At 47.4% G+C, this 25,799-nt stretch overlaps 2 protein-coding genes across 3 annotated transcripts in view; both read right to left on the bottom strand.

The window, feature by feature from the left end:
• Window positions 1-6,310, bottom strand: part of QRICH1 (glutamine rich 1) — an 85,801-nt gene extending 79,491 nt beyond the window's left edge. Inside the window, exon 1 of one of the 2 annotated variants that reach the window (XM_027836974.1) lies at window positions 6,207-6,310. The gene's annotated coding sequence lies outside the window, so the exon portion shown is untranslated. Of the gene's footprint in view, window positions 1-5,158; window positions 5,312-6,206 lie in introns of those variants that run through there. The other variant, XM_027836973.1, reaches the window with a different exon arrangement.
• Window positions 6,311-7,872: 1,562 nt separating this feature from the next.
• On the bottom strand, window positions 7,873-23,102 carry QARS (glutaminyl-tRNA synthetase). Its single transcript, XM_027837068.1, has 24 exons — window positions 22,969-23,102; window positions 21,373-21,520; window positions 19,896-20,005; window positions 19,280-19,355; window positions 18,608-18,672; window positions 17,971-18,024; window positions 17,733-17,793; window positions 16,248-16,319; window positions 15,795-15,880; window positions 15,374-15,460; window positions 13,997-14,096; window positions 13,788-13,866; window positions 13,540-13,648; window positions 13,330-13,460; window positions 13,096-13,188; window positions 12,709-12,846; window positions 11,442-11,529; window positions 11,180-11,323; window positions 10,668-10,772; window positions 10,214-10,306; window positions 9,753-9,880; window positions 9,533-9,599; window positions 9,217-9,342; window positions 7,873-8,068 (listed from the first exon to the last, which is right to left on the bottom strand). Exons 1-24 carry the CDS (start codon window positions 23,080-23,082, stop codon window positions 8,018-8,020), a joined length of 2,325 nt encoding a protein of 774 aa, XP_027692869.1. The 5' UTR covers window positions 23,083-23,102; the 3' UTR covers window positions 7,873-8,017.
• Between the last annotated feature and the right edge of the window lie 2,697 nt (window positions 23,103-25,799).

Here is a 25,799-nt window from a genome sequence, read left to right as displayed (position 1 = left end):
AGAAGAGGGATTAGATTTGTTCTGCTTAGTACCATAGGTAAGAACCTAGAGCAATTAATGGATGTTACAAAGAGGCAAAAATTTGATTTCCAAGGAAGAAGAAAAAAAGGTCTAACAATTAGAGCTAACCCAAAATGGAATGGGCTGCTCTCGATCAGTGGATTACCCCTCACTGGAGGTCTTCAGAGAATGCATGAACATTTGTCAGCTATGCTGTAGCAGGTATTCTTTTTGAGTATTTGGGTTGTCCTAGATGTCTGATGAGGTCTCTTCAGATGTGATTTTATAATGAAACTTATATGTATGGCACATTTACTGTGGCTCACAAGTTCTACAACGGGAAATAATGGCATGTCTTACTACCCTGACTGCTTTCCAGAAAGGTTGTCAATTTTGTGGTCCTAAAATTATATGCTAGTCTCACTCCCTGTAAGTATCTACCTACTGCCAAAGTTGCTGCACCAAAGAATAAGCAGTTCACTTTCTGAATGTAGAATATTATTCTTAACATACAAGGAGTGCAGAGTTCATCCTATTATTTCTTTTTTATTATGAAAGTAATTACTCACCCAAAGAAACTATTTGACATACAAAGAACAAAAAAGAGGATTACAAAATTGTGAACTTTTGTTACACAGTTTAAAACAACAACATGATCATTTATTAGGTGTATACTATGTGCCAGGCATTGTTCCAGGCACCAGGGATACAAAGACAAAAAAAAAAAAAAAAAAAGAAATAATCCCTTCTCTTAAGGAGCTTACTTTGTATCAAATGTATACACTTTTGCAAGTGCATATTAAAATTTTAAAAGGTAGTAACGAATTTGCCATTTGCAACCCCCTTCTATGTATTTTTAAATGTTGTATCTCTATTACAATTCACTAATTACTCCAACACCAACAGAAGACCTTCACTGTAACAAATATGCATAGTCAAGCAATATATACAAACATTTTTGCCATGTCTGAAAATGTATGAAACATTCAGTACCTCCTGTCCATCACCTCTCCGCCAAGAGATTTCTCCTATTATTTCTCTGCTTCCAAGTGCTTTGAAAAAGCAGATTTTCAAATGGTCAACTTTTTTCTTTTCTTTTTTTATTTTTTTAAAAGGTAATTGGGGTTAGGTGATTTGCCCAGGGTCACACTTAAGTGTCAAGTGTTTAGTCTGAGGCCGGAATTGAACTCAGGTCCTCTTGACTTCATGGCCGGTGCTCTATGCACTGCGCCACCTAGCTACCCCCAATGGTCAACTTTTTAAAAAGAGGACTGAGTCTACAACCTTCTCAGAAGTGCTGCTCACTTCTTTCTCCTTCGCCCATCTACTACTGTGATCTAGTAGCAAAATTAAGAATCTGCCAGTGGCCACTTATTCATCTCAAACTAAAAATAAGCTAATTTTTGTAGGCTGTCTACTGACTGATTTCTTTTAGGGTAACAGGTACTTAATCTGCATCTTTTCAAGTTCTTTGTAAACCTTCTGAAGTCCTTTTCACATGTAATGGATGTGTCCTTTCTACTTGGACTTGGCTCGTCCTTTGCAAGATCTTTTATATCTCTAATATCCCCTTATGCACTGCAAATACAGTGGGCACTTCATAAATGACTGTACAAAACATTTCATTTACACTCTGTTTTCTAGGGAGTCCCACATATACGCCCTCAATTAATTATTAGAAAGGCTTCTTGGGGCAGCTAGGTGGCTCAGCAGAAAACACCAGCCCTGGATTCAGGAGGACCTGAGTTCAAATTCGGCCTCAGACACATAACACTTACTAGCTGTGTGACTCTGGGTAAGTCACTTAACCCCATTGCCTAGCCAAAAAAAAAAAAGAAGAGAAAGGCTTCTTTTCATGAATATAACAATTATACTTTGGGACTCACTATAGCAGTCCAATTTATGACCTATAGCATTTGAGATGGATTCAAAATCAACTTTTCTTCATATAGAAATGAATCAAAATTCAGTTTCATTTTAGCAAATAATGCATTTGTTCTAACTGAATCATTTCCAACCTGTAAGCTTCGTGCTCAAAAGGGGTATAGGCCTAATTCTTGAAGATATGAACACCCTGGAGTTTATGATGGAAATAATTCATTAAGTCATCAATCCTCAAACTTTACCAGAGTGAGTCACTGATTGAGGAACATTTTCATTCTACATCTATTTTGTAAAAAATAAATTTTCAAGTAAGAATTTAAAATTTGGTTTCCTAACAGAGTCCACGAGCAATTATAATAACTTACAATTATGTAATCCTAGTATAAACAATGAAACAGAGCCATTTAACCTCGTACTTACAAATCACAGTACAGTCTTTCCATTTTGGAAAAGGAAAGTCAGCTCCAATGTAGTCATGTTAGAAAGCAAAAGTTAATAGCAAGAAGCCTAGACACTATGCAAAAATACTATGAAAAGCTTAGGTCAAATATGTGCCAAGAAATAAAACAGCTAGGTGCTCTGAACTCATTTGGCTAAGAGATAAAGTAAGACAAAAATCTCTGTCCAAAAAAAAAAAAAAAAGCATCATTTGGGTACATGAAGACAACAGGGAAATCCACAGTGTATAGCAGGCGAAGTTAGCAGACTTCAGGAAATTGGGCCATTTGAGAGTTTGTACCTCTAGTATTGAGGTTGACAAGCAAGGAGAATAAACCATCTAAACCTCACTTTTCTCATTTATCAAACCCCTATGAGGTTGAAGTCAATGTATTAAGATGCTCCTTTTACAGATGAGGGAGCTGATCCTCAGGAAGATTAAAAGATTTGTCCATGGTCAAATGAAGAGTTGGAATTTGAACCCAAGTCTCTCAATTCAAAGCCCAACATTCCACTACACCATGATGCCTCTCTAATCTTTTATTTGAAATCATACATAAAATAGAGATTGATATTGTGCTGAAATAATCCTGTATTTAGAAAATTGGAAGGGGAACAAAGTATAGGTTGTGCCCCCTACGTAATTAATGCTGAGGTTGATAATTTTTATATCAACTAACAAAGTCAGAGCCTAAAATTTATACAAAACTATGACAGTTCTCTCTTGGAAGTTATTGACAATTCAATAGTTTAAGCTCAATCCAGCTATCAATTAAAATCCTGAATCCTAATCCTGAAACTTGGCAGCATCAACAATCTTCTTACATTCAGAGAGGAACAGTCTATGCCAGACAACAGCCTGTTGCTGGATATAAAGACAAAGTTCTTCCACTTTAAGGTTAATTGAAAGTTCTAGTTGACAGCTCCAGAAAATACTTGGGATAGTTTATAGAACTTTTTAAAAAAAGGAATGTTAATTTTAATAGGCAGACATACTTTTGGCATGTGAACTTTAACTCAATATATTTTATGTATTCTGATAGTTGCCCTGAGCTCTTAATGTAACATTCTGAAGAACAAGTAAGTTCTTTCCATCCTCAAACTCTTTTTATGTTCTGACACTTTAAGGGATAGTAAATTGGAAACTAGAGGTTTCCATTATTACCAAATTCCTGAGTTTTTTCTAGTTATTGCTAACATCTCCTTACTTCCTCCACAAAATTTAAGTCCACAAGACTTTCAGACACAGATTTAGAGACATTTTGTTCCAGAAAATATGCTTCTCTAGAATTTGGGTAGATCACTGCAGGTCATAAAACATTTGGACATACTAGAACCTAGCTTAAGACAGCAATGCAGAACACAATATACAAAGGAGGATGGGATCCAAAATCTATGTAAAATGTGGAAATAAATACAAAGGTGGCCTGTATAGCAGTGCAATTCCTAAAACATCAAGTTCTTCTGAGTTTTTTTACTCCTTAATTTTTTTCCCGTAGATTTCTACAGATTCTTCGAGGGTAAGATAAAAGGATCTTTTTTGTTTTGTCATAGCCAACTTTCTAGCAGGAGCAACCTCTGGCCCTTAGACCAATAGACAAATTAAACCCTGGGGGTAGGATGACAGACGAAAATTACAGAGGCTAAGTTTCCCCCAGTGGTTCTTCCCAGGTCTGGGCAACAGCGCAGTGGGAATGTGTTGGGGGTGTGCTTACAGAAGAATCAATTTTCAAAGACCAGACAAGTACTACCCGAAGGAATTCTTTTATAAACAAACTGCCCTATCCTGACATAAAAGCTACAGAACAAGGAGCTGATTCGGGGAAAGCCTCCAGGCCGAGCTTTGGACTCTCTCCACCGAAGGGCAGAGCAGTAGCTCCCGGCTCTCCTCAGAGCACACACCGGCTCATCAGCCCTCAGGTCACTGGATCCAGATCGAGGATAATGGGCCAACCCTGCCCCCCCCCCCGCCCCGTCCCCAGCTGAGAAGGGGCTGAGCCCCATCCAAACGTCACAGTGACCAGAGTCGAGCCGGGCCCAGGGGGACGTCGGTAAGGGGGGGCGGGCTGGGGGGGGAGGTGACAAGAGGGACGGCGCCGCGCCTGGGCAGACCGCGCGTGCCCGCTCCCCCCCCTTTTCCCTGCGCAACCGGGGCGAGGCTCCCTCCCAACCTGGGCCTCGCGCCTGCCTCGGCCCAACAGCGAGCAAGGTTCGCCCCTACAACAACTAAACCACCCCGGAGGAGTGGGGGGTGGGGGGAAGAGGGCAAGGGCAGGCTGCCGGAGGCGAGGCGAAGGCAGGCCCCAGGCGCGCCCCTCCCGGTCGGCCCCGACAGCCACAGCCCAGTGCCCGCGGGGCGCCCCGCCCCCTCCATCCGGGCGCGCCCCCACGCCAGGCAAAGAAATAGACCAGATTTCCCACCCACCCCCCGACTTGCCCCAGGCCCAGGCCCGCGCGCTCCCAGAACGACGGCGCACGGCGGCGCGCGCCGGCGGGAGAGAGAAAAACCCGCTTTGCGCGCGCGCACCCGCCTACCCGCCTCCTCCCTCCCCCCCCACCTCAGAAGCCAGGCCCGAACTCGCAAGCGCAGCCCCCACCACCAGCACCCCTCCAACTAACTCAAAGGGAGGGGGCTGGGCAGCGGCGTCGCGCGGAAAACTAAGGGTGTTCTCGGCTGCCCGGAGCCGCCCCGCACCCTCCGGGGCCCAGTAGACTCGGCCCGCTCCTCTCAGCTCCCTCCGCCGTTGTGTAGTGGTAGCGGCGGCGGCACCCTCTCGCTCGCTCACTCGCGCCGTGGCGACCCCGGCACCCTCCTCACCCGCGCCACAGCCCTTACCGAGTGCCGCCGCCGCCGCTCCGCCCACGGGCCCCTCCGTGCCGCCTCGGGCCCCTGCTCTACAGTCGCCGCTTCAAGACCGACAGGATTTTCCCCTCACAGCTCCCTGGGCGCCATCTTACATTCAACCCCGACAGCCAATGAGCGCCGAGCTCCTCTCTCGCGAGAACGGAGAACGCAACTCCCGCGAGAACTAACCGGGGCCTCCTGGCCCGCCTTAAAGGGAACGCGTTCCGCTGCAGCCCCCGGGCGTCCTTAGATGGACATTTTCTCGGAATTAAGAGAACTTAAACGAATCAGTGCCCTTCTCTTTCCCACCCTTCTTTCTTCCTTTAGTCGGCAGATGAACATCTCCGCTATTCTCCACCACCTACCCCCAGTAATAGTGGGTTATGCGGGTCAGGGTCACTCGGCCTCAGTTTCCCTCCCTGGTCCTTGCCTGGGTGGTTAGACTGCCCTTGGATATCATGGGAGACCAGGGCTTGAGGCTGCAAAGGCCCAGGTGTCTCAATGGCCCATTCACCAGACCAGGCGTTCAGAGTGGCCCCCGCGAGACAACCAAGGCCGTTCCTTCTCTGGGGTGGGGTCAAACCTAGGCGTCACTCTCCGTGCAGGGAGGGGGCCATCGTGGTGTGGGAAGGCTGGGGCGGGGCGGGGGCTCTGAGTCCAGAAGGCCGGCGAACCCGAGGATAGCAGGGATTGGGAAAGGAGCCTAGATCAGGCCCGAGATGGAGGCCTCGAAAGGGGAAAGGATCCCCGGGGGAGGCTGGAGTTCCCCCAATAAACTAGACCCAGGGGTTGAAGGATTGATTTGCTCCACCCTTGAAAGAGGTCGGGAAGCCGGGGAGCGCCAGCAGTGGAGGTCGCAGTGAAGGCACAGCAGGCCAAACGGGGTCGCAGGCGTGGGCCCCGAAGACCACGGATTGAGGCTCTGTTTCCATGCCCGACCAAGGCAGCGGTGCTCAGGGATAGGGGCCGGGCCTGGGGTTGTTGCCCATCCTCCCCCATTCCCTAGGTCGTGGGTCTCCTACCATGCCCTGACCCTCACCTGGCGGGCCCTGGCTCCCAGCACCAGCTGGCAGGGCTATCCAGCCCAGACCCGGCACTGGCCTGGCCCCAGTCCTGGGGGTTTTCACTACAGGCCATCCTGGCGGGAGACTCGAGCCCTTTCTACCCCCTCTCTTCCCATCCTCAGCGAAACTACCTCCTACTCAGCTGCACCAGCATCCCTGCTTAAGGTGGCCCGGAACTGATGCCCCTGCAGGCCCCGGGGTCCTCGGTGACTTCAGGCCCCAGCTGCTCTCAGAGCTGCCTCGGCAGCCCTGGTTAAATGCTTAGCTTCCCCCAGGAAAGCGAGGGCCCGATCCTCTTGGGAAAGAGCCCCGGGGGAGCAGTACGAGCCCCTTCCAAGCAGGGGGCAGCAAGCCCACAGCTCCCTGCAGTCCACCTTAAACCAGGCCCTGGGTGACTTTGGTGTTTGTATACAGTGGGAAATGTGGAGGATGTTAAAGCTGCAGACACACTCCCTGCCTTTAGAGTAGGGACTGCAGGACTGGGGGAGAGGGACCCCAAAGGCAGCCAGGCCATGACTCTGCTCCCAAGAAAGGCAGAGAGAGGGTGAGGCCACAATGCCAGCCAGTGCATGCGCCTCTGCCTGCTGATGGTGCACAAATCCCAGAGAGCTTCTTTCCTCTGATTGGGGAAGGCAACAGATCCCCTAGGACAAATCAGCTGGGTCTGTGCCCAACCTCCTTTGTCCTTTATCCTCTACAGTTTGACCAGACTGGGTCCTGAACACTGCAGCCCTTAATTATCTAATCTTAGATCATTCGGCTGGGAAAGGAAGCTGGATTTGCATCCTGGTTCTGCTATTCACCACCTGTGTTACACTGTCCCTCCTCTGGGCCGGTTTCCTCTTTTATAAAGGGGGGAGGGGGAAGATGGACTAGACAGTCTCAGAAGTTCCACCTTAGATCTATAAACATTTATTAAAAGCATACTTGGTGGGACTGGACAGCCAAACAAAAAACAAGGGCCTCTAACCTCAAGGAAATTATATTTTACTGGCTATCAAATTATTTAAGGTATCAGAAATAGGTTTCTAGACTACCCCCATTAAAATTCCTTTAGGGGGGACTATATTCTTTTTGTATTCCCATCACCTTCTGTGATGCGCCACCTACCTGGCACACAGTAAATTCCTAATAAATGCTTGTTGAGTGATATAACCCCTTATCTATGATCTCATCCAAGACTTTCTGTCAGTGATCTGGGTCATCAGAAGGCATCTTCTTGGCCTCTTGCCACAACCCCCTACTGCTTTTATCCCACTGGGAGGTAGGGGGAAGGGGAAGAATGTTCCTGAGCCAGGGTTGAGGAGAAAAGAGGAAATGGGGAAAATGGATCTCCTCTCCCTCTCCAGGACTACTCATTAGTAGAAGTAGGTAGGAAGATTAAAAAGGGGATGATCAAAAGTAAGTGCTTTGTTCTGCTCAAAGGAGCCAAAAAACGGGTTTAAGCCATGTCTCTTGCTCATCATTAACTCAAAATCCAGGGGGAGAAAGGGAAAAGGTTTATTATATAAAAGGAAGCCAAGCAAAGACCAGCTTAGAAATACAAGGGCCACTAGCCCCAGTCAAAAAGGCTTCCCTGATCCATCTCCTCAGGCCAAAAGCATTCACTACCATCCCTGCGCCAACTCATTGAGGACAGACTCCAGGGAAAACTATGCTGCTCTTTATTGGTCATCCAGAGGTGGCACACCAGGTGAGCATGGCCAAGTCTGGCCCTGATAAGGCAAAGGTAGATTTGTCTTCTCCTGCCCTCCAGACTACTGACTTCATCCTGGACTCAAGACACTCACATTTTCCCAGGGTCCTCCTTCAGAGTGACTGTCCTGTTAAAGACAAGCTAGAGAAGGAAAGAAAAGAGAAGTTAGGCTCCATACACAGGGCACAAAGAGTTTCTCCAAGCCCTTTAGGCCAAATTTAGATTGGCCAAACATGAAATACCAGAAAGTGAGTATGCCTTCTAGGCCTCAAAAAGTCTGACCTCATTATAGAGCACTTCAATATAACAGATTCAATGCTACTTAGATTGCCTATAGCCCTGTGTATTCAGTGACATAACCTCCCCCCAATAAACCTTAGCTGCATGTTAAGGGACCTGGATTCTAGGGGGTTCTGTGAATTTAGGCAAATCATTTCTCTGGGCCTTGACTCCCTGATGTGTAAAACAGGGAAAATGCTACTTGTCCCACCTACCTTTGACCTCTGAGGGCTGCTATAAAAATTTAACATGACCTTATTATACTTTATACTTGTGTGAGGCTTTAAATTTCCAAAGCACTATTCCAGACGTTACTTCATTAGAACCACAAAACAACCCTATGAGTTATACCCATGACTAATAGGCAGAGCTCCACCAAAAACCCAACTTTGATCCCTCCTCGTGGTGTGGGATAACGCTCCATTCTTGAGGACTGGTCAGTCTTGACGGCAAGCTCTAAAAGACCCTACAAAACTGGAAAGGCTTCAAATAGAGACCTAACAATAAGTGGGGGCATGCTCTATGAAGGCAGCTCAGCAACAGAGGGCTGGGCACCAGGTGATGAATTTTAGTCGTAAGTACTCCAGAAAATGTCTATTAAAAGCATGAAAGGACTGAGATGTGTGTCAGAGGAAGGCACCCTAAGTGATAAAATCATAGACTGATTTTGATAAATTAAGATAGAGGGAAGGGGGTTTGCCCAAAGTCAATGTGTTAGAGCAAGGCCTAGAATTCAAGCTGACAGACACCCAAATTCCTTCCTCTTATTGACAGTGGAAAGATTTTCACATGGCATTTTGTTTCTTCTGAAAACACAGTGATTTTCTGCTTGACCCCCAATATTGTCATGATGTGCTGGTATTTCATGAACTTTGGCTGAGAGACAAAGGGAAAGACAGTTGTGTGGCCAAATCCTCAGTGGCCATTCTTTAAGTCAGAAGCTGGAATAAGACCAAGTGCCCTAGGGCTAGGTTAAGCAGGGAGGGGAGAAAGGGAGAGTACTGGCTGACCTTTCTTTCCGTACTGTCTGGATCCACAGAGAAGTAGCCCAGGCGTTCAAACTGGAACTTATCAAAGGGTTTTGCACCACTGACCGAGCAATCCACCAAGGCATCTTCAATCACACTCAGAGAGTCCTGTAAGACACAAATGCATTAGATCATGTTGTGCAGGGGTGCAGGCTTTAGGAGAGTGGGGTTCATCCCATAGACAGACACTATTTTCTGGACTATACAGAAGAAGTCCCCAGTTCCTCCACTCATAGCTCTTTCCTGGGAAGGAAAAACACCCAAGACCTATTGGCCACTTCCCCCAATGCAGACTCACCAAGTTCAAGTCACTTAAGAATCCACCAGGGACTTCAGAAGGATCCTCAGGGTTTTTGTGTCGGAATCTGCAATCATATACATCTTGTGAGGCTCGTGGCTAGGGCTCAGAACCTAGCTCTCCCAGGTATCTTCCAAACAACTGATAACTGAATTCTCTAAGGCTAACCCTGAATCCCAAGTAAGTTAATCTTTTCCCAGTCTCTGATCCCCAGACTCACAGCCTCTCATAGATTCGGACCTCGCACTGCAAGGGCTCAGACACCCAGTGTATAAAAGCTTTGGGCTTCTCAGAAGCATCTGACTTGCTGCATGTTACTTCCAGCTCAGTCACCTGGCCACTGGCATTCTTTAAGAAAAAAAGAGAGAGATTAACCCACTGAGTTCCTGGGATGGATGTTCTTTATCACCTGGTTTCCAGACCTCCTAGGACCTATGGGGCTTCTAACTACAGGAAGTACTTTCTCTGGCCAACCTGTTGACAAGTTTCCCCTGTCCTGCAATAAAACCTGCTAAGGGGGGTGAATAAATGGTAATGCTGGCGGGAGGGGGGAAAGGGCGCTCTATCCTTGATTCCTTCCAAGGCACTTGGAATAACCTAGGAAAATGAGCGGTTACTGACAACAGAAAAGGTAGGCCCAATTCCAGGTACCATCTGTCCTGGGAAGTGGACACCTCTCACCTTGATGATATTCTGTACATCAATAACATAACCCGCATGTCTCAGACCTACTGGCTGGCCTGGCACAAGACGTTTGTAACCCTTTTCTGGCTCCTGCAAAGAAAGCTGTGTCAACATCAAGGGAAAAATACTTGCCACAGCCACCCAGTCCCAAGAATGTAGTTAAGGTCAAGGAGCTGGGACACAGGATGAGTCTGGCCAAGGCACAAGCAAGGTAACTGTGCTTGTTAAAAGGCCTAGGGACAGCCCAGAAGTTACCAAAATGAGATGATACTAAAGTTCCATTTTTTTGGTCCTGTAATCATGGTCCCGGCCATAGAGCTCAATCCTGATAAGAGGCTTGAAGAAAGTAGCCAAAGCCTTCTTTCCTGTCCTACTCCTTTCTCCCCAGGTCCCAGGGGAATCATGAAGAATAAGCAGAGACTCAGGACAAGAAGCCAGATCCACTCCTAACCTCTTTAAAGTCGGTGTGCTCAATATAGATTGTGGGTAAAAAGGGAACCCGGTGAAAGCCTTTAGTCTCATCAGCTGGAAAGTTGGGTACAATGACATCAATTGCCTGCATCAGAGAGAAAAACACACAAAGGATCACATGATTTAAGGCTGGAAGGGACATTAACAATTATCTAGTTGAACCAACTTGTTTTACAGGTAACGAAGCAGAGCCTTCATTTCTAGAGACATTACATAATTTGCACAAGGTCACACAGGTCACAAGGAGAACTGGAATTTGAGCTTAAAACTTCCAAATCCAGGGGCCTTTCACGCTGCTTCTCATGTAAGATCTTTCCCCAGAGGAGCAGCAAAATACATAGCAGTACGTGGATGGAAATCACCACTGGACAGAGAAGGGCAGGGGATTATGGGACAAGGTGACAGACTAGAAACAGCTGCACTGCAGGAAACCCCAGTAGTACTTGTCTCTAGCTCCATTTCCCAGGCTGACTCCCTCTGCCTGCCCCTGACCTTGCTCGATGGGAAGTTGGTAATGGTGACCCGGAGTGGCTTAAGTACAGCCATGGCCCTGGGGGCCCCATCATTCAGCACTTCTCGAACACAGGCTTCTAGCAGATGAGGCTCCATCGTTGTCTGAGCAACAGTCACACCCACCTGCCAGAAAGAGGCAAGAAAGAGGCCAGTGGCCAACCAGGCCCAGATTGTGGGCCTCCAGCCACACAGAGGCTACTTGGTCCAGGGTGTGTGGGACCCTGGACATTCCCACACCTACCCGGGCACAAAAGTTGTTGATCGCCTCAGGAGGGAAGCCTCGACGACGGAGTGCTGTGAGCGTGAAGAGCCGAGGATCATCCCAATCCCTGCAACACAGGGAGAATGAACACCTACCTGGGACGTGGCTCTTGTGAACCCACTGCTCTGAACCATGCAAACATCACCCAAGGTCCTCAAAAACCACAGCAATCACAGGGTTTGAGGTCTGGAATGGACTTTCATGGACCATTTTAGGTGTGCAGAGTTTTAGGTACTTCACTTCCATCAATCCTCACCCCACTGTGAGGCAAGGATCCCAGGCACATTGATCCCTATCTCACAAATGAAGGCTCAGTTTCTATTCTTGTGGTTTTCCTACACAGGAGAATAACTGACTCCAAGTCAAGCTGTCTCTGGCCTACACCGTTTAGCCTCATAAGGGAGCTTCCCTTAACCAAGACGATATTAGTGATCAACGACTAAACATTTCAACAGGCCTTTAACGTTTACTAAGGGCTTTCCACACAAGAACCTATGAGGCAGGGAGGAGTATCCCCAGATATGAAGAAAATAAGACTGGTGAAGTAATATGTCCAAGGTTTCCTGACCCCAAATCCAGAGCTTTTTCTACTGCATACTGAAGTGCAATGGATTGTAAATAGGTCACTCTGAAAAGGACCTCTAGTTCAAATGTCTCAATTTACACTGGAAGAAATTGAGGCCCAGGGAGGCTGAAGTCACTTTCCCACACTCACACAGTAAATGAAGGGCCAGGATTTGAACCCAGGTCCTCTGATTCCCAATACTGGACCCTCCCCACTGACCCACTGGCTGTAGGACCTGAGACTAGAAGCAGCTCATGACAAACTGTTATGTTCAGGAGGCAGTGCCCAGTCCAGGCACAGATCCATCCAATCTGTCCTGCCAGGGGAGTCTAACTCTCTAAGCAGAGGAAAATAGAATTCATTCCACAATCAGTATTCCATCAGCAGGAAGACACAGGCCCTGGCTATCAATGTAGCTCTTCCAGTACTCTACCCTTCTTGACACCAAATCATCTAGAATCCAACCTTAGCACGTAATTTTGTAGATGAGGAAACTAGCCCAGAGAGAGGAAGGAATTTAAGATCACAGCCAAGGTCCAAATCCAGGCTTTCTGATTCAAAATCCAGCATTCTTTCCCCTGCCATCTCTGAGAATGGGGTGGGGGCTCTAACCCCCTTCCCACCAGCCGTGACTTTTCAGAAGAACCACAAATCTACCACTCACTCTCACAAGACTCTTACCTGACCGCACCAGCCTCCACCAACTGAATGATCTTCCTCTTGGACACAACTGCATAGTGCAGATTGAGGCGTCCATACTCCCACTGAACCGGGCAGTATACATCGAGTGCATTGCAGAGCCAGAAGTAGGAGGAGCGCCTGAGGACAACAGGTACTTCAGGATGGCCCCTCACACAGTTGGGTTGGGTCACACTGCTGATCACAGCCTGGCCTTCCAAGGATCCTTTCCAAGGACGCCCACCACCCGATCAGGTTCTTTTCCATACTTGTTCCCCAGTCACTCTCCAGCACAACCATGGAGGAGAGAGACTATGTCCAAAGTTTATCAGAGCAAAGGGTTACAGATGCTGCCTTCCCTCATTGTGCCTCCCTGGCCTCTGCACTCACCGGGCCTGGAACTCTTTGGTGCAAAGAGAGTGGGTAATGTGCTCAATGGAGTCACAGAGACAGTGTGTGTAGTCATATGTGGGGTAGATGCACCTACAACAAGAGACAGAGGGGAAAAAAAAAAAAAGAGAGACATGACAGCACCTAAGTCCCCCCCATGTCACTGAAAGGCCTGTGCCCCAGCTCCTTCCTAGAGCCCAAACTTGGCCTTAACCCCAGGGCAGCAGCACCCACCACTTATCACCAGTTCGATGATGAGGCGTGTACTTGATGCGATAGGCCACTGGGTCCATCTTTCCATCTTCCATAACCAGTTTCATCCTCAGTGTGGCCTCTCCTTCAGCAAACTTCCCCTTCTTCATTCCCTGAGGAAAGACAGACTTCCACTCACACTCAGGCCCTGGGCAAGTCTCCCTCCAGGGTTAGAATCAAAGGTCAGCTCACTTCAAAAAGCAATAAAGACTCTTCAATTGGCCGATCTCGCCATGGAGAGGGTGGAGGATTGTGGCCTTTAATCTCTTCTACATGCTGGTGGCAGACATAGGCATGACCCCTGCATGAGTAGAAGGAATATCAACTTCAAGCGGGTGGCAAGCAATCGACAGAGGCCTATCTATTCTGATGACAGAAGCCCTTCGCAGCCCCTTCTAGCCCTCACCCTCACCCTCACCCAAGGAGACCTCTGGCTTTACCTTTGGATGAGTTCCACAGCCCAGGCATAGAGCTGGTCAAAGTAGTCTGAGGCGTGAGTCACCTTGTAGGGCTTGTAACCTGCAAAGCCAGGGGCCCAGCTAGTGCCTGAGTAAGAAAATCTCCTGCCAAGCCCACTTAGCCACCCTCCTCGTCCTCCTCCTGTTCCTCCCAACCTCCTGCCAGTCCATTCTGGCCCAGGACTCCATACCCAGCCATTCCACCATGTCCCGGATTCCAGTGAAGTATTTTTCCTCCTCCTTCTCAGGATTTGTGTCATCATAGCGCAGAAAGCAGACTCCATTGTTAGCCTACAGAAACCAGAAATCGTCAGAGACCCCAGTTCTGGATGGCTCTACCCCCATTAAAATCATCTCCTTTTGTCTACTTACAGATCTGAAGCCTTGGATAGAAAAAATATTTTAAAATTCAAGAAAGAATTTGGAGTTTTCTTTCAAATTGGAAAATACTTGTTTCCCCAAAGCCTTTCACCAAAAAGCTTGACTATTTCTAAATGCACTAACTACAATTATTTTACAAGCAAAACCTCAAGTTACCCAGGTTACATGTTTATATGTTAAGTCAACAATGTGACTTCAGATGTGTTAAAGGGGCTTTAAAAATCAAAGCACAGTACAGACCTCAGATCATCAAATCTGTTCCACAAATGTCAGTGGAATGGAACATTTCACTAGAAGAGAGGTTTTCAATTCCCTGGGGAATCCCTGACCAGCTGTGCCCCAAGGAGAGCAGCATGTATCCAGAAGGAGCCAGGGGGAGCTACTCACTTTGGACAGTGAGTGACCCTTATACCCCTCTGGTCACTACAGAATTAACAGCATCAAACAGTCCCTCTAAGGGGTCCTAAGGAGTCACTATTCCCCCCCACCCCCAGTCACCAAACAGGGAGCAAGTGGGTCACAGTACACCTCCCAGGGTCAACCCTCATGGAGGAAAAGCCCTGTACCTGGTCACTATGAGATCATGCTATTTCCCAGAGTCAGAGGGTAAGTGATGCCAGAGTTACCACAGGGTCACTCTGCTCCCTAAGTTCAATGAAGCATGAAGTTTAAAGCTAGAATCTGGTCCCTAAAGTTCATCTAGTCTAAGACTCATATTTTTCAGATGAGGAAACTGGGCCCAAGGATATTACCAGATAGCAAGGTCGCCCTGTCCCTGGTCACCATGGGTTCCCATTTCTCCTGGCTACCAGTCAGATCTGTCAAAACGTCACTCCCATAGGCAATCAGAAATCAGCAAGCGTACATGATGTCTTTGGGTCACTATTGGTTCATAATGCTCCCCATATAAGAGTCCCTCTATCCCACTGGGAAACAGCATGATACAGTGAAAAGAACACCAGCTTTGGAGTCAAAGGACTTGGGTTCAAATCCCATTTCTTCTATTCAGTATTTGTGTGACCATAAGCAAGTCACTTCAACTCTGAGGGTCCTTGTTTCCTCTTCTATAAAATGATGGAGTTGTATTCCATGGCCTCTGAAGCACCTTCCAGTTCGACATCTATGAACCCACAGACATTGAGAATAAAAGGCTAGCCCTCTACCTTTGACCCAGGATGGACACTTACCTTGGCATAGCCAAAGTTGAAGTTGATGGCCTTGGCATGTCCAATATGCAAAATACCATTGGGCTCTGGTGGGAATCGTGTTCGTACCTAGGAAAGGAAAGAGATGAACAGGGAGGCTCGGAAGACCGAGAGTCTTCCAAGTCACTTGGCTATGTGACAACTGAGCTCAATGACAGTTCCTCTATCTTTTCTCCACGACCACATCAGAAACCTGGGCCCCAAAAGAGATACTGAGCAGGCTTATGTGAAGTTCTTACATGCCCATGAATTACTTCCCTTCCCAGCCCAAGGGTTGCTATGGCCATTTCTACCCACAAGCATCTTGGCCCTTGGCCTTGATTCTCAGAACAAGTAAGGCAAGACACCTTGCTATCCAACCCTCCTACCATCCCCCACCACCAAAGGAAGGAGGCCCCTGCACCTGTCCCCCTGTGATTTCCATGTGCTGCTGCAACAGAGGCATGGTATTGGGTGTGACCACATAGCCAGGGGTTTTGTAGTTTTCACCTGCAAGAGTCAGATGATTGAGGAGATTCCTTAGGAAAGCGTGGCAGGAAAGAATGGCATATTCCTTAGGACTGGGACCTATTACCAGTTATTGTCAAGGGGGCAGGAGAACCGAGGTGAGCCTGGATGAGGCTCCTGGCTTCATACCCCAGAGGAGAATGACAACAGGAATCATTAGTTCAAAGGGACTGATCCTGAACCCTCCACAGGGAGGAAGGGGAGTGATGGGTGCTCTGGGCAGATGCTTTAGAGTCAAAGTCACATGAAGCTTCACCAAAAAGAAATCTGAACCCCACCTACTATCGTCATCTCCCAGAAAGAGGGGGTGCCTTGGCCTTCTGCCCCAGCCTCCAGCTGATTCACTCACCTGGTTTGTGGAACCTAAGTGCTTCTCCCCTGAGCTGTTCCATCAGAGACAGAGAGGTTGCAGGTTCCTCACCTAGAGAAGCCAGAATATGCTGTAGTAATCTCCAGAGAGAGCACCAGGCTTCCCATTAGCTCCGAAGCAGCGCCAGGAACCCAGTGGCTGACTCCTAACTCCAGTAAGAAAAGAAAGTAACATCTTCCCAGCAAATAAAACCCAAATGTTCCCTGGATCTTAAAAAAATCTGAACTCAAATGAAAAGACCACTAAGAACTACGGGAAAAAAGAGCTGTTGTCTGCAGGGAAAGCTTCACAGCACAGGCCAGCAGAGGTTGTTGGTGGTGGTCCTTCGTTTTTGAAAAGGACCAGTGACATCATGGGTGATGTCCTAACTTCTGAGTGAACTGGATTTAAGTAAGGCAGAGTCACACAAAGTCATCAGCCTCACTTTCTTTTTCAGTCATCAAATTCCAGTGGCAAGACAAAAATCAAGATGACTGGTGAGGCCCAGGATGCAGCGGTCCTGGGTGTCTAATCAAGCTCTAAGCATTCCACAGAGCCTGCTTCAGTAACCTTCATGGCCACTGGAACCAACTGTTCTCATCTGGGTTTGAGACCTATCAGTTACTCTCAACCTGGTTCAGCCCGTCTCCCAAGATAGTTTTACTGGGATATGGCTGCTACCCAAGCTACAGCTTCTTGGAGCCACAGGTGAGAGTTGGGTGGCAGGTGGACAGCAAACGTAGATGGGCAGCCCGGAGAAGGGCTCAGCAAGCCCTCGCACCAGAGGTGCTAGTCTTCTCTGAACACTCCATACACCCCAGCACTGAGGTAAGGGTGAACGGAACCCTGCTCAGAGCCAATCATCCCAGCATCCAGGTCAAACCTGGGTGAGACAGGTCAAGAGAAAAAAACCTCATCAGATTAAACTCCCAAGGGTGAGTGTGCTCTTTGGCCAGAGACTGCGCTGTCCCAGGGGCCAGACACAGGAGGGAGGTAAGAATAGTTACAACCATGCAACCTGGAGTTCCAAAGGATAGTTCAGTAGGAGCCAGCCTCCAGGATCACTTCCAGTCCTAAGATCAGGGAAGGATCCTGATTTCATAAGCCACAGCTTGGGAATTCTGGCCACAGGTATCAGGGCGGGATAGGTGCTGAACTGCCTCTGGGTACTATCAGAAGATCAAAACCATCAACATCTAAGGCAAGGCTAAAATCAATCCCTCACATACCATGAAAGCATCATTTGCGCTGAGGAGGGGAGCAGGGTGGTGCTGGGGCTGTCTGAGAACCATCTCCTCCATGCCAAGAAAAGTAGTTTCGTTCTGAAGTCTCTGGCCCAGTACCAACCACACAACAAACGGAGGGAGTGGGAAGAGAAAGGGAGGAAAAGAGGATTCACAAGATGCCTCAAGAGGAGTCAAGGGGCAGAAACCTCCATCACAAAGTGGATGTGGATACCGAACCAGGAATGAGCTTAATTTATACCATTCGACGCTGCAGTCCTAGATGCCTTCAAGTCCTTCTCCTCAGGTCGGGTCTTTGCAGCCTAGAGAGCAGAAACAGCAAACACAGCCTGGCTTGGCCTCCTTTAGGACACAACACCATACCCGAACCCATAGCAGCCAGGAAGAAAAGATCCAGTATCCTAAGATTAGGTCCTGGCCCAGCTTCCTGTTCCCTCAGCTTGTCCCAGAGATGTTGAGCACCTGGAGCCACTCACTACCTTGGGCTTCTTCTCCAAATCAGCCTCTGTCTTTGGGCCCAGAAGATGGAGAACCTGAACAAAGATGGGGACAATGAAGTGGAGGCCAGGGTCTGATCCAGGTACAAGCCAGTGCCTGATCCAGGTACAAGCCAGTGCAGACAATTCACACAAAGTCCAAGATGGACAGCAGGAGAAGGACAATGCTATATTGTTCACCCTCCCTCCGCCCAACACAATTCCTTCCCCTTTTCTGCTGGGTTACTGAGATAGAAAGTGCTCTATCGTGTCCTTATGGTCATCTTAACTTTATTAACATGTACAGACAGTTGAGGAAGCAGTGTATCAGTGGAAAGGGCAAAGGATTTGGAGTGAAAGGACTGGGCTTTAAACCCATCTCTATCACTAGTTACTGCCTGTGGGATTTTGAACAAGTCACTTAATCATTCAGGGCCTCAGTTTCCTTTTCTGTTAAATATTAAGGGTTGGGCTTGGAGACAGCCAAAGTCCGATCCATCTCTAAACTTACTGGCCTATGAGTACATAACCCAACCCAAGACTTAATGCCATGGCCTTATCACTTGACTGATAACAACAGGGTCTTACATAAGTTCTAAACTGGCCACCATAGTTGAATTGTTGACAAACACAAACCCACCTGCATATCCACCTCATTCTTAATGGTCTTGCCATCTGCCCACTTCAGTGCTGTCCTCGCCTCACCTGGAAGAGAAGATACCAGGAAGCTGAGGACCAGAGAGAATCTTGTAAGGAAGTAACACCAGAACCCAGCCCTGCCTCAGGAGCTATGAAACATAATGCTGTGTTTTCCACCATTGTGTCAGCATCACAACCAAACAGAATTCAGGGATGAGGCTGGCCTTTCATCTAGCTCCAGAGCCAAGCCAAAACCAGATAAGATGCCTGTGTCTCAGAGCCTAAAGAGACCACTTGCTGCAAGAAAAAAGGCCACATGCTCAGCTCTCCACACACACATCCCCATCCCATTCCAAAAGGCCTAGGGCAAAAGGGACAAAAACAAAAACTGTAGAATTCAATTCGATAAACATTTACTAAAGGCCTAATATGTTCAGAGGCCTTTACAAGCAGGCAGATATGGTGGGGGAAGAAAACTGTGAGTCAGAAGACTTAAGTTTGGAAACTCGCCAAGTCACTGCACCTTAACCTGAACTTCCCCATCAGTACCTGCCCATCTCGAAGGAGAGAGGCTAAAATCAATGAATAGTTCTAAAGATTATCATGATCAGCCTCATTTTCCCTATTAATCAGGTGGTCAGATATCACTGGGCCAGGAGGATCCCACACTTACCCATTAGCATGCCCATGCTGAAATGATACCGTTCTTTCAGCAGCTGTTCACGGTGCTGACCAATCACAGCTTCCACCTGTAGGGATACAAGAAAACCTTGAGATTTTTATCAGCCTCACAAAAACAGCTACTCATCAAGCGAGAAAGAGATCAACACAAAATAGGGTCAATAGATTTTAAAGATAAAAAGAATGTTAAGAGATTACCTAGTCCAACCATCTGATTTTAGAGAAGACAATGAGTGAAAGTAGGAGTCAAGAGACTTATCCAAGGTCATAACAGTTAGCGTATGAGTGAAAGAAGGAGATTCAAGAGTTAAATCCATATCTTCTAACTCCAAAATATTGTACTATGTTGTTTTCTCAAATAGCGGTGGATAGGGACAGAAAGGGATGGAAAGATGCCCCAAGCTGGCTCAATAATAGTGAAATCAACCATCAAAGCCAATTCCATAATATCCAGATCCCTTCTGTCCCAGGGAATATGAAGTCCTGGTGCACCCCTGTATCTCACCATGCCCAAACAGAAATGCTTCTCCCTAATCTCTGACCCCCACATGCATCCCAGGCCCCAAGGTGGGGCTATTCCCAAAATCATCCCTTTCCCTAGGACTCACAGCCTCTTCAATCTGCTCTGGGGTCACTGTGACACCCACACCACACTCCTGCTCAAAGTCTGCGGTGTTGATAGGGTCCAAGGGGTGGCTCCGCAGATACTCCAGGGCAGCTGAGAAAAGAACCAGTCAGGATGCAATCAAACAGTCTCATGCACTTAAGAGATCTGAGATAATCTGGGATATGCTAATGACAGTGTACACGCAAGTCTGGATACAGAGGCAACCTCAACCAGACTGACATTTAACCCAAACTAGAGGCGAGACACAAAGCAACGCCAGGAAAAGGGCAGTTCCAAATATTTGCCAGACATCTTCAGCATTAGCTTAAAATGGAGCTGCCAATAGTATTTCGAATGGCCAAGACTTTGGCTACAAGAGGTTGAATTCTACACCAGAATCCCTGGGGAGGGACAGTACTGGTCTTGCCAGGACATTCACTCAATGGTAAAACCTGTTACATTATGTCTAAGCAAATGGGTAATTCTAGGGGAAGGTAAAATGACTACGGTCTGGGAACTAAAGGGAATGAGAGGGAAAGGCCCAATACTTAGCAATGATCTCTACATACGTAATGTGAAGGACAGGAACAGTACATTTCACTGTATTCACCCACATAATATATTATATATAAAAATCAAATTACTTGCTGTCTTCCATATCAACCCACATCTTCCTGCCTCTGTACATTCAGAGAGGCCATGGGCTTCTTGTACGTCACCTCATTTTATACTTGTGTACCTGTCTTATCCTCTCCATTACAATGTACACTCCTTGAGGGCAGATACCTTGTTCTCCATCCTGGTATACCCAGTGCTGTGCACATAGTAGGCACTGAATATTTAACTGAATTGGGAACTAAGAGGAAGGGCCCCCATAACTACCAATGAACTATAGGAGGTCCTGAGCTAAGAGGAGCAGGATAGTCCCAAAGCCAGTAAAACAGAGTACAGGGGAAGTGAGGAGATACAGACACAATCACAGTTAAGGGGAAAGAAGCTCTAATACTCCCACTTAGCTACAAAACAGTGATGTCAGAGAAACAATGGCCATCCGAGCACTACTGTACAAGGACTAAACAGATAAGGTATCGTTGGGGATATCACAGACTAAAGAGATTGGGGGTAGAAGAGGAGGAATTAGGAATGAGCCTTGAATTATGGGTATTAGGGCAGGAATAGCTGAAGTACTATTAGGGTTTAAGGTCCCTAAGGTAAAAGGAATAGAAAGTGAATGGTTGGGAGAAGAGAAGAGGAATGAGTGTCACTGTGGGCTAAGGAGGTATGGGGAGAATTGGAGTGCTCTCGGAAATTAAGGCAGAACAACAGCTCCCAATGAACTACAAGGTGTGTGTAGTGAAATAGAAAGAAAAGACTGGGTTTCCTGAATTAGGGGGAAGTGGCCAAAACCAATGCTAGATTTTAGGACCATAAGAAAGACCAGGTGTGTGGTGCCACTAGAGGAAGGAAGGTATACCCACCACTGAGCTGCAAGTCCGTGAGGATCTTCTTGTTGGTAACATAACCCACCAGAAAGGACAATCGTCGGGGATCCTTGAGGCGAGAGGCCACATTGTACAGAAGTGTTCCTGTAGACTTGTCAATGCTGGGACCCAAGACTTGCTGAGCCTATCAAAGGAAGTAGACAAAGGATGGGAAGAGGGCAAAGTCCCAAGAATTCAACAGGGGCATGTTTGTTACCCATCCCCACCTTCCAAAGGACATAACACTTACGGCATATCATGTAAGCAGATTATCGAAAGAGATTGGAGTTTTAAAGCAGTGGCCCATTACTGGGTGCAGGACTGGTGCATACCTGCAGGGTGGTTATGTTTAAGGTGGTTTACTCACAGGGATCATCATCCTAGCGCACATTTTAGGTGGAGGGGAGACCTTTCCAGTGCTTTAAGATAGCAGAGAAGGGGTTATACTTGGGAAGGAAAAAAGCCACCACTCCAAAATAGGTCATTTCCAGGGTAGGCATCAGAGAGTGGCTAGAAGGGAAGAGACCTGGATTTGGAACCCTGAGGACCTGGCCTAAACCACACACACACCCCACACACCCCTACTCCTACTTCAGGACCTTGGCCAAAACACTTAAGGTCTCTGGGCAGAATGCTGAGGGGGTTGGTCTAGATCACCTCCGAGGTCTACTCTAAGCTCTCAACCTGTCAGCCTGGGGTTCATGCTAAAAAAGAGCTGAGAGGGACAGGAAGCAGAGAGCATGTTATATGGTGGGGGTGAAGGGAAGGGTGTCATGGAGGGGGACAGAGTTAAGGGAGTCAAAGGTGTTATGGGGGTGGGAGGCAGACAGTGTTAGGTGGAGCAGAGAGAATGTTATATGGTGGAGGTTCGAATGCCAACCGATGCTTGCCTAAGAGTAATTCATGGAGAACTCACTTGGTCAGAAGCGACACAAGGACACTCTCAAGGTTTCTCTTAAGAACTTTGGAACTGATTGTGTGACATGGAGACACTGGCATAGGACCGCCCAGCATGGCATGCCCACATCCGAGAAGGCGCTGTGCTCCTTAAGCAAAGCAGAATTGAAGTAGCTCAAGAGAAACCCAAGATGTGCATATTTAGAGAATCCACCCCAAATGTTCACACTGACTATTCGTGCCCGACCTGTGGCAGAGCATTCTGAGCTTGTAGTTGTGTAATTTGACTCTAGCATAGTGATGTCACTTTGACTCTCTTCAGTGAAGGAAGGACAGCAGCCACCATATGGTGGGGAGCGGAGAGTATTATTATGGGGTACAGAGAACGTTATATGGTGGGGGGGGGATGTCAGAGAGTTTTCAAGAGTGGGTGGGGAGGCGGGGAGGGTGTTATAGGAGGCAGAGAGGGTGTTATCCCGCAGGGTCAGTGAAAGGGGGCGGGGGTGAGCACATTTGACCAGCGGGGCGCCCGACTCCAGAGAGGGGCTGCGGCGGGGGGCGGGGAGAAGCACCACCTGGCTCCACTGGGGAGGGGGAAGGGGGGTTACTGCAGGGATGGGTTAGAGGGAAGGGGCGCATCAATGCTGGGGCGGGGGGAGTCCCCGAAGGGCCCGCGGGCCGGGTACTGCTCGCTACCTGCGCCGCTGCCGCCTGGAGCTGCGCGCTCAGCGCCTCGTTCTTCAGCGTCTCGCGCGCCTTATGTTCACTCAAACCGAGGCCGGTGAAGAGAGACAGCGAGTCGGTCGCCATGCTGGAGCCGGTCAGGTCCGAAAAAGCGCACCCGACTCCTCGGTGCCGCCTCCCTCACTCCCAACCAATAGGAAGGCGGACAGCTGGGCGACTCCGGAGAAGGACCAATGGGCTAGCTCTTGGGGGCGGGGACTGGATGGCGTTGCAACGCGATTAAAGGCCCTCCGGCGGAAAAACTGGCCGGACCGACTTCCTCCGCTTCCGGAGGCGGCCATGTTAAGTGTTGGCGTAGCTGAGGGGCGTGTCAGGGCGGGGGTGGCTGGGAGGCTACCCGGGATGGCAGGGCGGCCTGCGGCTGACGGGTGCCTGCGTAGTTCCCCGGGGGAGAACTGTATTTGCCGAGAACATGGCGGATGATAAAACCATCCCGCATGTGTGGTTGGCCAAGAAACTGCAAACGTCTCTCCTGCGGTGCACCCATTTCTCAGACTGGTAAAAATGTGCAGTCAATCAATGATTCTGGTTATGGAGTATCTGTAGATCAGAATAGATGCATAGGAGGCCTGGCAGAAATCTTGGCTACCTATTAGCCTTTTTGGTGGGGACAGAAATACTGAGATTATGCTCAGCTTCTTGAAATGGGGTGTTGGAGGCAGCTAGTACTGGTGCAGTAAATAGAGCATGGAGCCTGGAGTCAAGAAGGTCTGAGTTCAAATTCGGCCTCAAACGCTTATTAACTGTATGACCGATCCTGGGCAAGTCACTTAACCGTTAGCCTCAGTTCCTCATCTGTCAAATGGGGACACACTAGAGAAGAAAATGGCAAACCAGTTCAGTATCTTTGATGGGGTGGATGGGACCTGGAACCCTAAAAGGAAAAGACAGTGTCTTTGAAAGCAACCCAGGACCTGAATTTTCCCATACATTTCAGCAGCCCACCTAGATTCACCAATTAGCGTACTTGACATCTTTTCACTGGTCTCTTGGCTCACCCCAGACTATGTGCATACACTGACCACTCCTTAATCCCATCTAGGTCACCTAATTTGCCTACTTGATATTCCTTTCATTATTTGCACCAGGCCCACCCCAGACTATTTCCCACTCCTTGATCCCATCCAGATTCTTTTTACTGTCCCTTTTGTATCATCAGTTTGCATCAGTCTCATCTCACACCACCCCACCCCCATTAAGTTTCGGGTTCTCTAGAAATCCTGCCTGTTTTTACTGGTATTACAATAAACTTTGCCACTGACTGGAAGATGGTTTGAGTGTGTGAATTCATTCCAGATGGACACTGCCCTGTATCTTAACATTTCAGAGTTTCCAACAACCCCAAATAAATCATCTTTGCCAAGAAAATCCTGTGGGACAGGACTGAACAACATTACCACAGACTAGAGTCACAGAATCTTAGAATTCTGGAAGGGACCCAGGAGACTGAAATTCCCACTATAGGACAAACCATATCCTTTTATCTATTTTGTGTTTCTGTCTATATATGTATATACATGTGTGTGTATGTATATATATGTATACATACACACACACACACATATATATAGAGAGAGAGAGAGAGAGGTATATATATGCAGCTAGATGGTGAAGTGGATAGAGTGCTGGGTCTGAAGTCAGGAACTCATTTTCCTGAGTTCAAATGTGGCCTAAGACACTTACTAGCTATGTGACCCTGGGCAAGTCACTTGACCCTGTTTTCCTCAGTTTCCTCATCTGTAAAATGAGCTGAAGAAAGAAATGGCAAACCACTCCAATATCTTTGCCAAGAAAACCCCAAACAGGATCATAAAGAGTTGGGTGCAACAACTGAACAAAATGTAAATATAATATATGTTATTTTTATATCTTCACATATTATACGTAAATATATACTTAAATATAAACATATACACATATATAATTATGTGTATATATGTAGGTATATATATGTGTGTGTGTGTCCACAAGTCCCAGATGCTTGAAGACATCAGCTGCCAAGCAGTTAAGTTTAAAAACTTTTTTAAAATAGAACATGGGGTTTTAAATCATTGCAAGATCAATATGAGTCAACAGTATAATCATGCCAGTCAAAAAAAAGGTCAATGTGATCTTAGGCTGTCTTTAAAAAGGTGGGTTCTGGGAGCAGCTAGGTGGCACAGTGGACAGAGCACCAGCCCTGGATTCAGGAGTACCTGAGTTCAAATCTGGCCTCGGACACATAACACTCACTAGTTGTGTGACTCTGGGCAAGTCACTTAACCCCGATTGCCTCACCAAAAAAAAAAAAAAAAAAAAAAAGGTTGTCTCTGGGAGAACAGAGATGTTAGTCCAACTGTCCACTGCCCTAATTAGACCACATCTGGAGCATCCTGTTTTTTTAGGGTGAGAGAAATGATTATTAACCAAATATTGGAGAGATCCAGTATTTTTTTCCCCTTCCTCATTTGGAGACTAAGTCAAAGCTTAGTTCTCTATAGGGCAGGGTGGATAATGAGAAGAAATCTTGGAATTGTTGACCCACCTAACTAAAGAACCTTACAAAGAATTTAATCTAAGGGAAATCCCGACCCATTGAGTTTCCCTCAGCCAGGTCTGAGCAGAGTTGGACCCATTTTTGTCTAGATATCTGTAGGCAGGGTAGTCTAGAAAAGAGAGAAGTCTCTTTGTCCGACACTGAGTAATCAGGTTCCCCCAGCCCCTCATTAAAATAAGTCCATCTCTCATTATAATAATCATTCCTCTAATTAATTGTTAACCAATCAAAGTTGATTGCCACCCTC

This window comes from Vombatus ursinus, unplaced genomic scaffold, assembly GCF_900497805.2.
Source record: "Vombatus ursinus unplaced genomic scaffold, bare-nosed wombat genome assembly UNPS02014820.1, whole genome shotgun sequence".
Lineage (NCBI taxonomy): Eukaryota > Metazoa > Chordata > Mammalia > Diprotodontia > Vombatidae > Vombatus > Vombatus ursinus.
The sequence above is the reverse complement of the archived record's forward strand: the minus strand, read 5'-3'. Positions and strand labels throughout refer to the sequence as shown.

Bases quoted from the DNA above. Each gene is read 5' to 3' on its own strand.
- QARS (XM_027837068.1), bottom strand. From the start codon at position 23,082: ATGGCGACCGACTCGCTGTCTCTCTTCACCGGCCTCGGTTTGAGTGAA. The intron at 13,461-13,539 runs GTGAGCTGACCT...GTCTTTCCTCAG, and splicing joins AGTCTTTATTGCTTTTTGAA to GGAATGAAGAAGGGGAAGTT. The intron at 10,773-11,179 runs GTCAGGGGCAGG...TCTCTGATGCAG, and splicing joins CCAACTTCCCATCGAGCAAG to GCAATTGATGTCATTGTACC.